Source organism: Haliotis asinina, chromosome 6 (genome assembly GCF_037392515.1).
Source record: "Haliotis asinina isolate JCU_RB_2024 chromosome 6, JCU_Hal_asi_v2, whole genome shotgun sequence".
NCBI lineage: Eukaryota > Metazoa > Mollusca > Gastropoda > Lepetellida > Haliotidae > Haliotis > Haliotis asinina.
In genome coordinates this window covers 62,207,580-62,224,949 of record NC_090285.1, presented here as the reverse complement: position 1 = coordinate 62,224,949, position 17,370 = coordinate 62,207,580, and the positions used below count along the sequence as shown (strand labels likewise).

General features: G+C 39.4%; 1 protein-coding gene across 1 annotated transcript in view; it reads left to right on the top strand.

Moving 5' to 3' along the window:
• Positions 1 to 14,753: 14,753 nt before the first annotated feature.
• The window catches only part of LOC137286659 (proline-rich protein 5-like), a 59,693-nt gene continuing 57,076 nt past the window's right edge, over positions 14,754 to 17,370 (top strand). Inside the window, exon 1 of the mRNA XM_067818633.1 lies at positions 14,754 to 15,023. Coding sequence (XP_067674734.1) covers positions 14,938 to 15,023 — 86 coding nt within the window. The 5' untranslated portion in view covers positions 14,754 to 14,937. The remainder of the gene's footprint in view (positions 15,024 to 17,370) is intronic.

Genomic DNA, 17,370 nt, shown 5'->3' with positions numbered 1-17,370 from the left:
CCTTCAAACTCACTTACAAAAGCACGCAGCTCACCACACTCAGACTTCATCACTCACATCTCACCAAACCTCACACCTCATCATACACACCTCACCTCATTACATCGCCTGACCTCACCTCACCTAGTCTCACCGCATGCACCTCACCACATACACCTTGCCACACCCTAACTTCATCTCACACATCACCGCATCTTAAAACACGCACCTCACCTCACCTCACCTCACCACACGTATCTCACCAGATACACTTCAGCACACTCACCCCACTACACATCTCACCATACTCAGTTAATGTCACCTAAAAATTACCATACTCACCTAACCTCACCTCACCTCACCTCACCACACTCAACCCACGACACATCTCAACACACTCAGTTAACGTCACCTCAAAAATTACCTTACATTCACCTCACCTCACCTCACCTCACTACGTCTCTATAAGTTATTAACCTTCACTGGGGAGATTCCTCATGACAAGTATATTTTGTATCTCGTCATCACAACTGTGTCTTCTCTTGACAACGCCAAATGCAGTTCATACCCCATGTCTCATAGCTTTTACAAATATTTCTTTTTTATAAACGGTTGCAGGATTTAAAAATAGAATATTATGATGTCGTCAATACACAATCCATTCGCCTGTCATGTGAACGATTTGTGTTTACTCTACACAGTGTAAATATTTCAAATCAAGCCGTCACAGTATAAATATTTCGCCTTGTAAAGGTCGTGTGTTTGTGTAAAGAAATTCCATTGTATTACGAAAGCTACGCTGAAAATTGTACATGCTATAAAACATTGCAGATATTTTAATAAAAAATGCATATGTTTTGATTTGACCGGAGTCAATTGGTGACAGCCGCCCGTGTAAGACTGACGAGCTGGAAAATACAACAAACAGTGCTGATCCTTGTTTCTAAACCCTGGAACCTGGCGTGTCTTACTCATCGGTGGCTTCAGCCGACTGACCCCTTTTCTCGCTCGTCACACCAAAGACTCTGGGTCGAGTCCTCACATGGTTATAGTGTGTGAGGCCCCTTTCTGATATCCCCGACCGTATATTGGAATATAGCTAAATGTGACGTAAACCTAAACTCACTCGATCACGGACTCACACACTCACCTATGGCGCTGATAACTTGCTGTATTATGACCATGTTGCAATATTGCTGACTGCGGAATAAAACAACTGTCGTCTTCAATAACACTATACGTGAGCAAATGCTAACAATTCTACTTCAATTTCACTCCTTTGAACTCAATACGTTTTCAGTTTATTAACATATTACAGCTGTCCTATATTTGAATATCCTTGAATATCTACGTCAAACTAACCTCACCATGTTTGCTATGGTAACGGTGTGAAAGCATGAATAATTTAGTCAATTATTTCCCTGCACATTTCACCACGTGTGCACAAATAGCTTTTTCCAATATACATTGACATGTCTATATTCTGTAATTACAAACAGTACAAGCAATGGCGGAGAGACATATGATGTTAATAGATGTGTTTGATGTCAACTAGAAACATACGATTGGCTGCAGTCACAATAGCGATGTTGTATGCACTATTAACCAACAGTTAGAGGGTGAATACGTTTTACTGACTTAATGAGGCACATGCTGTACACAAGTCATGCATGCAGGGATGCAATTACGTTGACGTGTAGAATACTGAATGTTTTCATCACTCACAGTTTAGTTTAACGCCGCACTCAGGAACATTCCAACTAACATATATGGCGACGGTCTGTAAATAATCGAGACGACCAGAGGATCCCGTGATCAACACCATGAGCATCGATCTACGAAATTAGGATACGATGACATGTGTCAACCAAGTCAGCGAGCCTCACCACCCGATCCCGTTAGTCGAATCTTAGACAAGCATGGGTTGTGGATATATTAGTTCTAACCCGGATCTTCAGGGAACACCTCGATGGTAATATCTTTGCCCCATGGGCAACTACCAGGTTGGTTTTCAAAACATGCATGAAACTACCCTGGTGATTTATTTTGCCAGGAACCGCCATATTTGGAAGGGGCGAAAAGAACTACTGAGGGAGATCTTACTGCTACAGAACACTAGCTTGTGGAAATATCTCCCCGATGTTAAATGGACCAGATTTTATTGCTTATCGTAAGCAAACAAATAATTCGAAAACGTAAAAATATAATTTGAGACCTTGTTTCGTTTCTCTACAGACGTTGCTAATGATTCAGTATGGATGTGACGAGTAATAGCCGGTGTCATATCAGTCTGCCTGGACCACATATACTGATTGATTTTATGAGCATATATTCTGTACTCGTATTATAAATTTTGTGTGCTCCATTTCAGTTAAGGGGTTCCATGAAATCCCTGAGCCATTATTTCAGTAATTTCATGAAACCCCTTGCCATTTTAGGGAATACATGAAATCCTTGGGTGTCACGGTGATTTCACGAAATCACTGACACTGTTTCCCTGGGTTCACCCAATCCCTGAAACACTGGAATGTAAACTAGTGATTGTACTGCGGTCACCAATGTTGGATTGGATTATGTTGCTAGAAGCAGTTTTCAGGTTCACGAACATGACACACATGACTTCTAATCTGAGAATTTAAGAAGTTATAGAATCTAACAGAAACACTTCCTATCAGTTTCGTACTTGTATCCTTTGATCTTCCATCTACACTCAAATCTGAATGAGACCTCAAACGATATTCCGTGATTCATTCTCCTCAGCCTTGCACAAATAGTTTTCAAAACAAATATATTTCGTATTGATATTTTATGGCATGGTGTGTAATTCTAGTTTTCATTAAGCTAGAAAACATTTATGATGTTAAAATATAAATACGTAGATTAATATTAGAATAATCTGTAGGTAAACTGATATACATCCAGTCTCTCAGATAAACGTATGCATGTACATTTACAGGGAAAGTAACGACCCATTCTTAAATTCTGTTCATAAAATGTGATAAAAAAGATCCCAGAATTGTTTTCCATTTTCAGAAGCTGTGATAATGTAGACTTACTACATACTCTAATTTGCTATAGTCTTCATTGGATATATTTGTTTCAGGGTCTGTATGACCTACTCGAGATGTGTGTTAGATCGGTGTTAGGCAAGCAACGCTTGTTAACAAGGGGCGACAAACGAGATAGGGTGGTCAGACCTTGATGTCGTATACCAGTTGTAAATCATGCCCATAGTTTCAAGCAATGGATTTTGTTGTTTTTTTCTGGTCCAGATTCGATTATTTACATATCGTCGTTATTCAGCTGGTTATTGATGAGTGCGGCGCAAAACAACAGTCAACCAATGTTGTTTTCATGGAATGCACAAGTGACTGACCAAGGGTAATTAATACCCGAAAAACGTAAACAAATACTGAAATGCGAGAATCGCCCAATGACGCCATGTATAAAGTGTTTGCCTCCTGTCAGTGTTTGATCCCACGTCCCGTTGACCGCATGCCAAAGGCAAGAAACCACAAACACACGTCTAAGATGTCACTGGCCATTGTCCACGTGAGTAACGACAGATTAGAGTGATAACTAACATATTGTGGCTTTTAGTGACCAGCGTCTGCAAATACCGGAGTTAAGTGCACTTTTAACCTTAGCTGACCCACGCAGGTAAAGCATTGGTGCTCCGTAAACCGTATCCCCAAACAAGTGTTAGCTAAACAGAGGGTATCCCTTGCATGTTATCGCCCACCCGTACCCTTCTAAAGAATTCAACACTTGAAGTGGAGTCTTCTGAATCAAACACTATTCCATCAATCGCATGTAATTGAATAGAACATGTTTTCAGAATGGAACCCGTCACAATATGTCACTGTATGGAACGTTCAACCGGAACATGCTTCACACCCAAACAATATCGTTATATGATCATCCTAATGGCTTTGGAACTCAGGTATTTGAAACGCTTAACATTAAGAAATAGAGTGCCACTGTGTGAAGCTAAACACAAACTTGTTTTAGAACCAAACACTATCGTATTACAATCACCATAATGGGCTTAGAACTTCATGCACAGGTATTGCACAGATATTGCTAGACGGTTTGACGTTAGGACTCGGAGTGATCCAAATCTGCCTTCAACGGACCTCTTTTAATCCACGTTTACATGCAAGGTTGAGGTATTTATATTAATGCATCTGTTGCAACAACCCGTTGCATCCAGTGTGAAATCAACCGTTAGACTGCCAGTTACTTTAGTCCGTCAAGAGGAATAACACCAGCAATCCAGCACGCCATTAGGTCGGCAATGTAGATTAAGCTGGTACTGTACCGGACTTTACAGACGTCATAGACAAGCTGCGTAAACCCCACTGGCGACTTATGTGTGTATACTAATTCACATTTGGATACATACAAGGAATATAGACAACCATAGTGAGAAACGGTTATACAAAATATAAGGAAACTGTAAATTTTATAGCGTAAGTGCGCAATGCTTCAATAACACACACCTGACTATACACACACAAATTATAAACCCAGAAAGCCCAAGCTGCCTGTGACGCGCTACATGGTCAACAGTCATACGACGTATTCCGCCAGGTACCCATTAACTGCTGGGTTAAGCCGGACAATTATGAACAAACTCACCTGCCTAGGGTGAGATCACATGTGACACATGTGCGTCGTTGGGGAACTGGACTCAAGTCCTAGAAACTGCCAGGAGTCAAGCTGACAAACACGGTCACCCATCCAAGGACCGTCCGTGACGAACGTTGCTTAACTTCACCTGATTTGTGACCTGGGTCTCTACTCATGACGACACTACGCCACACTGAGATATAACTTTGCCATGGACTCACAGAGTCGGTGCAATGTACAAGCGATGTGCCTATGACTCTTTGAGAACACATTTTACTACATACGGAGAATTGACGAGATACGTACATAAGTCGAACAAAATGTACATGTCAACACATGTAATTAGAACATTAAACAATATGCTTACAGGGTATTTGCCATGATGTAAGTAAATCATGATCAAGTAAGCCTATTGCGTGCTCAGATCAACTCATTGCGTGCTCAAAAAAGCAATCATTTCCCTAAACACACACTAAGCACGTGTACGCTTCGTAGCGCTCTCTCATCCAATAGATGCCAGTGTATAATATGTCATATAGCTAATGAATAACCAACTGTTGTGTAATACCATACCAAACTATGCCATATAATACCATATTTATTAGTGTGATATTTTACGGCAATATTAAACTAGTGTAATGCCGCTAGACGTACGGCGTCATAAAGGTTTACAGTTATGACGTCAAAATTCTAATGCCCCTGTCACAACGGTATTAGACCTTGCCTGACTCGTGAAAAACTGAGATCAACCACACTGTTGGCAGTTTCTGTTAAATTACGTCGGAGAGTAATAAACAGAAAACTAAACTCGCTCCCGTGAAATATCACTTTTATTAAACTCGTAAAACATTCAGTATGAAACGAGGGAAATAGCGCGTTTAATTAATGGTATTACACGGAAGGTCATTTAGTATCTTCTATGTACAATATTTTGATAAGCACGTGCATTTCAAGCTCCAACATTCCGTAAAATGATCACCGATACATCCTACAGTGGGCTACACTGTACACTGTACCTACACTGCTTGAGAGTATATGGCAGTGTAGAGTAAAACAAGTCTACATTTCACATCACTTGACTAAGGAAATATTCAGTCTTTGTAAAACGTAGAGATGTACTCAAAGTATACGTTCCGAATTGTAAAAGGTAATAAACAGTCACAATGGCCTAACCCTGTTGCTTGCACATTCGTACAACTAAAATTAAAAATTGCATAGCGATTAAATGTAATCATGAAGTGCATTTTATGTTATGCCTCAATTAACAACTCATGCGTATGCCCGACTATTATCAATTAGATGCATTAATGAATTCTATATAGATTTTGTCTGTGTGGCGTGTTGTGTGTTAGATAATAACTGAATGCATCCTGAAGACTGTGTTGACAATACGTATGCAGGCAGTATGCAAATATTGGACATCACAATATATCTGATATTTGCCTAAAAGTATTTCAGTAATATTACACGCATCCAGCAGCTGTGTAGTCTGTCCTCAACACCCGAGAGAATGAAGGTCAAAGGAGTCGAACCGAAGAATGCGTGGGTAAGCTTAGATTGCCTCTGGTCTGAAATTGATAATGATTCTGGGCGACCTTTGGATGGCATTACGTGGACTCAACCCTATACAAATACTTCAAGTTGAATATGCATTCAAGGACCATGATAATTAGACCAGCATGATACACATTTGAAGTGTGGAGATGACAGTTGCTGAAAGATAAGGATACTTTATGGTCTGGCCTCACGTATACACAGCAACATTCCTGGTGGTGTTGAACTTTTGATCCCATGTTAATGTACACCTGATTTCAATGGCTACGGTCATCCGCCATCTATAGCACTGTGGGGATTCATAGTTCGAACTGATCCGCTACATCCTCTGCCCAACATCCTTTACCTGGTCTCTAAAAACCGATGTTGGTCACCCGGTCCCTAAAAAACCTATGTTGGTTACCCCATCCCTAAAAACCTGTGCTGGTCAAAACATTGATCACACAACAGTTCCGTTTCCTGTCGACTGGGTTCCGTCCTACTGCACAACTTAGTGCAGAATTATTAGAATAATTCGTTATACGGGATACATAAATATTAATCAGGATAATCTGATACATCTAAGGACTTGTATATTGCAACATTACGCTCCTTCTAATCCTTGCAAACACGTCGTACAACATGCTCTGTTGCACAGCGAGCTCTGACAAACGGAGACCTGGAAATCTGAAAACGAGACTCTGCCGCTAGATACTTTTGGCGGTCATTATATATATATATCTGATATAACTGATATTATATCTATACACAGAACAAGCGCAAAAAACACATGATATGTGTAAAAAGTGAGCCAGATGCATTGTGAATCATTTTACGACCTCATCAAACAGGGACAGTCTGTGGTGTCTCAGTTCAGGCTATGCTGCCTACACCTTACCGGTGACTAAAAACCTACTAACGTTCTTCTATGTTTTAGTTATAACCGGTTTGCAAGTGTATACATTTTGCTGTATTAATAAACATGTGCATGACATATGACTATAGGTATGGGAAAATGTGAACCCTTATAGAAGAATGAGAGTTCACATCAGCATGCGGCAAGACAATACTGTTGATTTAAAAATGTATGCGAAGTCATTTAATGAACGTTCCTGTGTCTTCTCCTGAACCAGCAAGGAACACTCTTCCCAGTGATGTTAACTTGTCCCCATCATGTACATTCTCTCTGATGACAGTGATGTCAATGTGTCCCCATCGGGTACATTCTCACTGATGAGAGTAATGTCAGTGTGTCTCCATCGGGTACCATCTCTCTGATGACAGTCATGCCAGTGTGTCCCCATCAGCTACATTCTCTCTTATGAGAGAAATGCCATTGTGTCCCCATTGGGTAATACTCTCTGATGACAGTCATGTCAATGTGTCCCCATCGCGTACCTTCTCTCTGATGACAGTGACGTCAATGCGTCCCCATCGGGTAATACTCTCTGATGACAGTGATGTCAATGTGTTCCCATCGAGTACATTCTCTCTGATGACAGTGATGTCATTGTGTCCTCATGGGGTACATTCTCTCTGATGACAGCGATGACAGTGTGTCCCCATCGAGTACATTCTCTTTGCAGAGAGTGATGACAGCTAATCAGATGATAAGGTGTCTTTCATGAAACTACACAGTAAAGAAGATGTCTTCCTTTAGGGAAACCTGTCACCAACCTTGATCATCTGTCGGAAATAGAAATGGAAACTGTATTTGACCGAATATTTTGACATGAAATACAGCATTTTTATGAATAATATATACCAACAAGAAAGAAAACTAAAATGGTGACGGAAACGTCCATGTGTAAACTGGTGATTCGGAACACCTCTTATTTCGAGTCATGTACCATAGTGAAGCATCTGTAAAATCGGGGCCATGTGTCGCTACATCGTTAGTTGTGATGATCCGTAAGTAAGTGTTTATTAATCACTATCTAGTGGACATACTGATGTAGCCTTGTGGTTATAGCGTTCGCTTGTCATGCCGAGGGCCCTAGTTCGATTCCCCACATGGAGTCTATTTGCAGTGTCCCTCGCTGTGACGTTGTCGGCTTATTGCTGAAATGCAGCGTGAAACCATACACTCTCACTCACTCAGTGGTGGAGTGGTGATACCTGTTTATTTTCCAAATACATACATACATACATACATACATACATACATACATACATACATACATACATACATACATACATACATACATACATACATACTTACATACATACATACATACATAGATACATACATACATACATACATACATACATACATACATACATACATACATACATACATACATACATACATACATACATACATACATACATACATACTTACATACATACATACATACATAGATACATACATACATACATACATACATACATACATACATACATACATACATACATACATACATACATACATACATACATACATACATACATACATACATATGCAACAGCTAGCTAGGCAACTCCAAGAGAATTCAATTGATAGCGATACTATAGCAGGAAAATATGTCATATCAGGTGTCAATTTTACAAAACGGGGAACGTTATGTACACATACCCAAGAGGAACATACATATCTGCACAAAGGTAGATGTATTTTAAGCCATTTCGCCTGCACAGTCTTCCCCTCTTCTGCACAATGCCAGTAAGGTTCTTCTGAATACTCTTCCCATCAAACAGTAGAATATTATGTTAGCTGAACAGTTAGTGATGGTCATGAGAGTGTCATAGTAAAACATCGTTTTAGCCGCGGATTTTCCAACACCTTCCTGAATGCACACTAGGACGTACACATTCACAGGACCGTGTGTTCCCACAAACATTGTTGTAATTGCCAGGACAAGTAGCATCAAACTTTTGCTCCCTCGTTCTGGGGATCCGCGCTGATTGTTATCTCCCCTGACAGATCGTAGTCTACATCTTGAAATGACCAGGATGGTGTTACAGATGATTATCAAGAATATGGGAATGAAACCTGTAAACATGGAGGTCATATAGAAATTATAGTCACTAAATCTCCATGTCCCGTTGGTACTGTTACAGCTGTCCACAACTTCCGGTGACAGTGTCGACGGTACGAGGTGCAAGTTGCATAAAAATGTCCAAATTGCAATTCCTAACAGTAACCTGTTCACAACAACATCTCTGGTGTATGCAGCAAACGTGAAAGGTACTGCAATAGCAAGACATCTCACAAAGGAAATTAACACAGTGAGGTACACTTCGAAAGTGAGTACCATAGTTATCAATAATGAAACAACTCTGTCAATCAACATGTTTGAGCGACCATCCTTTTCAATCAAATGCATACTAACACACTTGACAAGGATCAGAAGCAGAAGGACCACATCAACGACGTTCAGATACTTTAACAGTCTCAAGCTGCTCCATTTCATTTTGGAAAGAATGTATGTACTCAGTAAATTTCCAGAGATTCCACAGATGCAAAGTAGAATAGTAGCCACATAAAGTAGAAGAGCATCCATCATGTTTCAACATCCTACCGTGTATCGGAGCAACAATCGTCGAAGCCTCAACGAATGTAACATTTGGGAGAGGGAGAAACCCATGGTTTAGTGATATTTCACATTGTTCATGACCATTGTGTATGCATACATCATGAAAATGTCTGTGCCCAGAAGGATGATACGTTGTTCACAGCACATTAAATATTCATCGATACACGATTCGTCCACTTTGGTTTGTTCTACATGTGATTCTACATGCAATACATGATACATCCTGTGTTGTGCTGTGATCTGCTCTATAACTCTACATGCAATACTTGATTCATTTGGTATTGTGCTGTGTCCCAGTTATACGATGGTGACCTGTAACTGATCGACCTGTTAAACCAACCATCAGAGATTGACAGCATGAGCAGCAAACCACGGTCCCTTCAGACACCATGTGAGAGTTGACTAAGCTTTAAACAGTATTCTCGTCGTGTCCGTGGGATGTGGGAGAAAAGCCCGGGGTGATGCATGTCTGAGACATTAGCCAAAACCCACGACAAACCCTCGTTCAGACAAACGTCAAACCAAGGCAGCCGATTGAAACCTCAATCACAAGCGGCTAGTATGCAAACTGCTGTCAAATGACGTCGGTACCAATTTCTACCGTGGAACACAGTTTTGTATGGTGAACTTTTGAATCATGCAAGATTACAATTATGGTCTGATAAACATGTTCATGACATTAACAGCTTAATGATGAAACCCACATCATGCCAACAAAATCTTATTCTAATCTATTTTTGTTATACTTTGCTAAGTTTCTGTATTTAAATTTCGGGCATGTGAAATATTTTGTCGACCAGTAACTTTCAGGCATAGCTCACCCGACAGACTAGAAAATTTGGAAACTATTTCGCTCACTGCATGAAACGCGCGTAAAATGCTACTTCTAGAGAGTATATTGAAAATCGTTCTATTCAAAGAAGACTTGGCGAAAGAAATGTCTCCCATCTTTACTAACTTTGCGTGATAGTATACGAAACTACATGGAATCGTCGGTATTTTTCATATAAACAAGCCGCAGGTTTTCATGTTTACTTCCCGAATTCCAGACAATCGGCGAATGACAGATTTTGACGAATGCTAACATTACCAAATGTTCGAAACATAATTAAACCCTGTCACATTACACTCACGGGGGCTTACTGTTCCGTTAAGGGAATTATAATGTCATGTATTTGAAATGATGCCATTCAGAATATATATCAAATGACTACAGCGGGACGTTTTCAAATTAGAGGATAATGCCAAATTTTGATGTTGACAAAATGTTACCACATGATGTTTTTAATTAGCGTCGGATATGTACTGATAGGGATATTTAATGATCTAAAATGATACGTGACTCAGAAAACTGCGTTTGAAAAAACCATCACTGTTGTCTTATCCGATCCAAAGTTTAATAGTAATCGCTTGTAATGGTGTCTATTTTCAAATGGAAAAAGTAGCTAGACCCAGAAATATGTGGAACACAGAGAGAGAGAGAGAGGGGGGGGGAGGAGACACACACACACACACGCGCGCGCGCGCATACGTACATACACACACACATACACACGGAGAAAGAGAGAGAGAGGGAGAGAGAACATACATACATACATACATACATACATACATACATACATACATACATACATACATACATACACACTAAGCCAACTACATCAGCAGGCCGGACCATCTCATCCCGGGGTGCTGAAGATCAATATTCCAACCAGGATCTTCACGTGTCATATGTGATGCCGCATGGGTACCGTACTGACAAGCCTAGAATGGTGATGACTTTGGGATTCGAACAGCTCGTAATAATAGACAACGGTTTCTTTAAAATGTAGCACACGAGAGGACACCGATATATGCTTAGAAAGGACTACTAAGCTGTAATACTCAGATCACTCATACAACATCAACTGCTGCCACCTCTCTTTACGCCTTCATCATCCGAAAACGATCTCTTTCAGCTTCTTTCAGCTGAAGAACGTGTGTCGATGTAGTCTCCAAATGCCGTGCCTCGAGTAACTTCTTTATGAATGTCTACTCATGGACACAAATGAGGGAACACATGAAAGTACAGGTGTTTCTTTATTCTTTTTCAGGTCTCTTCACAAGGCATGTATTGCACTGTGCATGAAATTCTTTGAATTCTGGAAAGGAACACTTGTATGTTTATTTATTTCCTTTGTTTCCATGACTATATTTCTTTATGAATATAAAGTGTGACGTGTATTGGTACTTAAATACGTCTGTGCTCAGACAACTGCGAAACTCTTGTAGAAGTGTTTGGGGCAAGACATTAACACTGATCTCCAAGGTGATAGAAGGTAATTCTAATCTCCAAAACGTCTTTTCTTATGATCAGCGACATCTATGTACATCCACACAGCAACTGACTGTCTGTCTTCTCCTTTGTTTCAATTATATCTTAACATTAAGCTATTGTATGACAAACGTGGAATGCTGATGACTTTTGGATTTGAACAGCCCATAATAATAGACAACAGTGTCTTTTGAATGTAACATACGAGAGGACATCGATATATGCTCACCTCGGTCCAGAATCACCTGACCTTGACGTGACAGTCAACTCGATCAGTCTGATAGAATTCGGACAAGGCTTTGTTGTCGACCACGGGCAAAATGACATCCCGAAGTAATGACATGTTTCCAAGAATACAGTTAAGTCTGTGACATATACATATTGATAACAGACATGTTTGGTTTGTCCAAAAAAGATCAAGAAACAAACATATAGTAGATTTCCTCTGCATAGGATATAGCGGCTTAATCTAATTTGTTACACTAAACACACATTTTACCCAATATTGTATTATTTTTCTTTTCCTCGATTTAATGTCAGTATACTGAATAAAATGATCCAGACATGGCAACGTACTGATGGCTCGTTCGTTTGAGGCGACGAAGTTCTCATTAGAGAGTTGCCTACTTTGTGCATGCTAAGATTGAAGGTTTGGATACCAGCACCATCGTCGTGAGTGAGTGAGTTTAGTTTTACGCCGCCTTTAGCTGCACACATTGTAACCGTGTGGGGAATCGAACCCGTGTCTACAGCGTCAACACACGCTTCAACCACCAGGCTACCAAACTGCCCCATCATCCTCGTGTTTTTAATGTCCGTGAGCTGCATTACTTGGAACTGTCCTCCCACACCAGCTGGCACCGGCATACAGCTGGAATGCTGAATAATACTGACTGAACTTTTATACTCAAATCAATCATGATACAACATCAACTGCTGCCACCTCTCTTTACACCTTCATCATCCGAAAACAATCTCTTTCAGCTTCTTTCAGCTAAAGAATGAGCGTCGATGTAGTCTCCAAATGCTCTGCATTATTTAAGTTCTCCATGAATATCTACTAATGGAAACAAATAAGGGAACACGTGAAAGTACAGGTGTTTCTTTATTCTTTTTCAGCTTTCTTCACAGGGCATGTATTGCACCGTGCATGAAATTCTGGGAACAGATGAAGGAACACTTGTATTTTCATGCATTCCCTTTGTTTCCATGAGAATATTTATTTATGAACATAAAGTTTGACGTATATTGGTAAATAAATACAAACGCAATGTGTTTATAAGTTTGGAAGTATTTATCTGTGGTGGGACAACTGCGAAACTCTTAATAGTAGAACTGTTTGGGGCAAGACATTAACACCGATCTCCAAGGTGATGGAAAGTAACACTTATCTCCAAAACGTCTTTTCTTGTGATCAACCAAAGCTATGTACTTCCACACAGCAGTTGATTGTCTCTCAGTTGATTATCTTAACATTAAGCTATTGTATGTTAAGAAAATTTATATGCTGCTACCCTTGACTCGACCTTCAGGGTTATATATAAAACCTGCGGGTTATACTTTGATATATTTTCAGATATTCTAATGTACAAGGGTGTTGGTGGCCTCGTGGTTAAAGCGTTCGCTCGTCACGCCGAAGACCCCGGTTCGATTCCTCACATGGATACAACGTGTGAATCCCACATCTGGTGTCCACAGCCGTGATATTGCTGGAGTATTGCTAAAAGCATACTCACTCACTCACCCTAATGTGCTACTATTAGATTAGTAATAAGTAATAGATTACTAATTATGTTCAGCCTTGTTACATCGCTCAAGTATATGTTGTGACTAAGTATACTGAGTGTGCATTTTATGTGACACCCAACCTGGGAAATGTATTAATTAGAGTGTGTCGTATGTGCTGTATCCATACACATGTTAGATGCTAGCATTGTTTGCTCTGATATTTATCGTGACTAATGTATCTTGTGCAATTCCTTCATAGCTTAACTGTTCCTAGTATTAATGTACTTCAATAAATGATTGAAACATGCCATTAAACATGACTTTATGTGTTCTAGAGACTGCTATCCCGTATTTATGCACTTTTTAGACATATTGTTTTAATGGCAGGTACTATCGGTGGGACAGGGTATGTTTTTCGTTCTTTTGGGTATTTTTCCCTTTACACAAAGTGGAATAGTCAAGACTGGGTATTTTTTGCATAATATGATAATTTGAAATCCACATATTTCTCGACACTTTTAAGTCTCTGTGCATAAGTAAGCTTTGTTTTGAAGTGTATGGGAGCAGATATGAATATATATCAGATGAAGTTGTAATCCATGTATGTTGTTTTCTATGTAACAAGTACTTAATATATGAAAGGCCTAGAGTGTGCGTAAATAAAAAGGCTGCGGGAGACAAATATACACTTAAGTTAACATGTCCACGTAAATAGCACGTTTTTGGTCTATTTTTATTGCTCTGAAAAAAGAACGAAGAGAACAAGCACTGTTTTTTTTCATCCTGAAGGTTTTAATAAGCAAAACACGACCTTACCTTAATCTAAAAGCAAGTACATTTCTCAAAATAACACTGCGATCCTCGACAACTTGTTTATCACAATGCACTCATCAATGTCACGAACAGCTGATCGATGTGTATCAGCCACGAGCCAACGTTGATGCTTGCACGCTGTGCAATAGACACCGAAATCGATCATGTCTTACGACCTCGTGGCGAATGACAGCTGACGAGCGCCTGGTAAACAACATGATATCAACAAACCTGAGCCCTTGAATGGCCGCCGTTATGAAATCTGAGAGCTGGACGAGGTCGCTTCCTCATGTCTTCCTGTTATGTCTATCTCAGCAAGGCCTTGACGTGCTATAGACTCCCTTGTTGTCGGTCTTCCTGTTGTTGTGGTGTACACATGACCGCCGTTGTTGTGAGACTGATATGACTCCGGCGTTGGATATCATGAAGGCTGAAGTCGTGATTCAAATGAGGACATTCTACAGAAAATTACCCTGCTTCTTGAAAGGGTAAGTTGTACATGTGTTTCTCCGATGAGTATATACAGAGAGGTAGTCTGTAAACACCAGTCACATTTACAAGTTCCGGTTTAGCATCCTTTATTCTTTTTAACGTACGGAGGAGTAATTTCCTGACGATGGGATCTACAAAATTAATGCTGTTGTTGTCAAACAAAAGTAGACTCTTACGTCCCGACAGATATAATTATGTTATAAATCTCTGTTGAAATCTCATCTCAATCAACTGAACATTTAGTAAATGTTGATATAATATTTAGAGTAATTATGAATTTTAGAATAACTATTTGATATATTATGACACAGGTGATATTTGGCGGCGTTTCATATTACGTACAGGTTGTATTCCGGTTCATTATGTATTCCGGTTCATTATGTACTCCGGTTCATTATGTGTTCCGGTTCATTATGTATTCCGGTTCATTATGTACTCCGGTTCATTATCTACGCCCATATATACATTTGAACACAATTACATTTATGGATTTTATTGATCTAGCATTTTGCATTGCATGCCATCTCATGTTTCCAATATTAATCAACAAGTGGTTGTTGCTTTCCAAATGATGTAAAACCGCCATATATCCTGCATAGACATCGAGGTCAGTCGGACCAGGGGCTGACAGCATGAGCAGCCGACATTGCTGCCGGGTTAGCATGCCACAGACAACGCGTTTAGATTGTGTAGTCTCAAGTAGCATGGATAATGATGATAAGTGGTGATGATGATGATGATGATGATGATGACAATTATTGGTTCCGATATGGCCGTTACTACTACTACTGTTGCTGCTGTTACTACTACTACTACTACTACTACTACTACTACTACTACTACTACTACTACTACTACTACTACTACTACTAATGATGACGATGTTGCTACTATTGATAATGGTGACGATGTTGCTACTATTGATAATGGTAACGATGTTGCTACTATTGATAATGATGACGATGTTGCTACTATTGGTAATGATGACGATGTTGCTACTATTGATAATGATGACGATGTTGCTACTATTGATAATGATGACGATGTTGCTACTATTGATAATGGTGACGATGTTGCTACTATTGATAATGATGACGATGTTGCTACTATTGATAATGATGACGATGTTGCTACTATTGATAATGATGACGATGTTGCTACTATTGATAATGATGACGATGTTGCTACTATTGATAATGATGACGATGTTGCTACTATTGATAATGGTGACGATGTTGCTACTATTGATAATGATGACGATGTTGCTACTATTGATAATGATGACGATGTTGCTACTATTGATAATGAGCAATATTTCTGAGTTTGATACAAGCTATGTTAATATGACAACACTAATTCCAAAACTGACGTTAAACATTTGAGTCATGAATAGATTACGGAAATGACAACGATGACGATGACGGCGATGATGATGATGATGATGATGATGATGGTGATGATGATGATGATGATGTTGATGTTGATGATGATGATGATGATGGTGATGATGATGATGATGATGATGATGATGATGATGATGATGATGATGATGAATTCAAACATAGTAAAGTGATAATATTCATATCTGTTTATGAGGCAAAAACATTTAATCAAAGTATAGACTAGTATCTACATATAGATACGCGTACAACATTAAATACGGTCACAGTAAGTAGCCATAAGAACGTTTGTTACTATGGATGATTCATCGGGCATGGGACGCCCTGCCTGGTTCTTCAGCTGGTGTACGTGCTGCTATTTCTGATGAAGAATGACAAAGCGGAAAACACGTATATTTATATCTCATATTTCCTCTCATACAACTGCCGTGTTGTTTAAGGTGATCACATAACGCTATAATGAAGCACATCCCCGTTTTTTTGTCGTTGTTGATTTGGTTTGCTTTTGTTGTTTGTTTTGTTGTTTGTTTGGGTTTGTTTGTTTTGTACAATTGCTTTCATTACTTACTGTAACTCCACGACATGTCTAAGGCGTGAACATGATTTGAATTGGTGCATTGTATCCCTAAATGCATCACTTTAGATCATTTTACGTTTTTTAGTAAAGTAGTCATCATAGTATTGTTCACTGGTTTGTGATAAACATATAAGTTGTTGAAAACATTTTGTATACCACCTTAAGTATAAGATATTATTTGTAGAACAGTCCATGAAAGCACACAGTGAAACGACTATATTCAGGGGAGATAACTCTTGTCAGTCTAACAAGTCTTTCAGACTGAGGCTCAAAACCAATTTGATTTCTTATGTTTGTTGTAATCTGGGGTTTGGTTTGAATGGGGCTGAACGGCTTGATGTTTGAGTGTCTTTGATTGGGAAATGG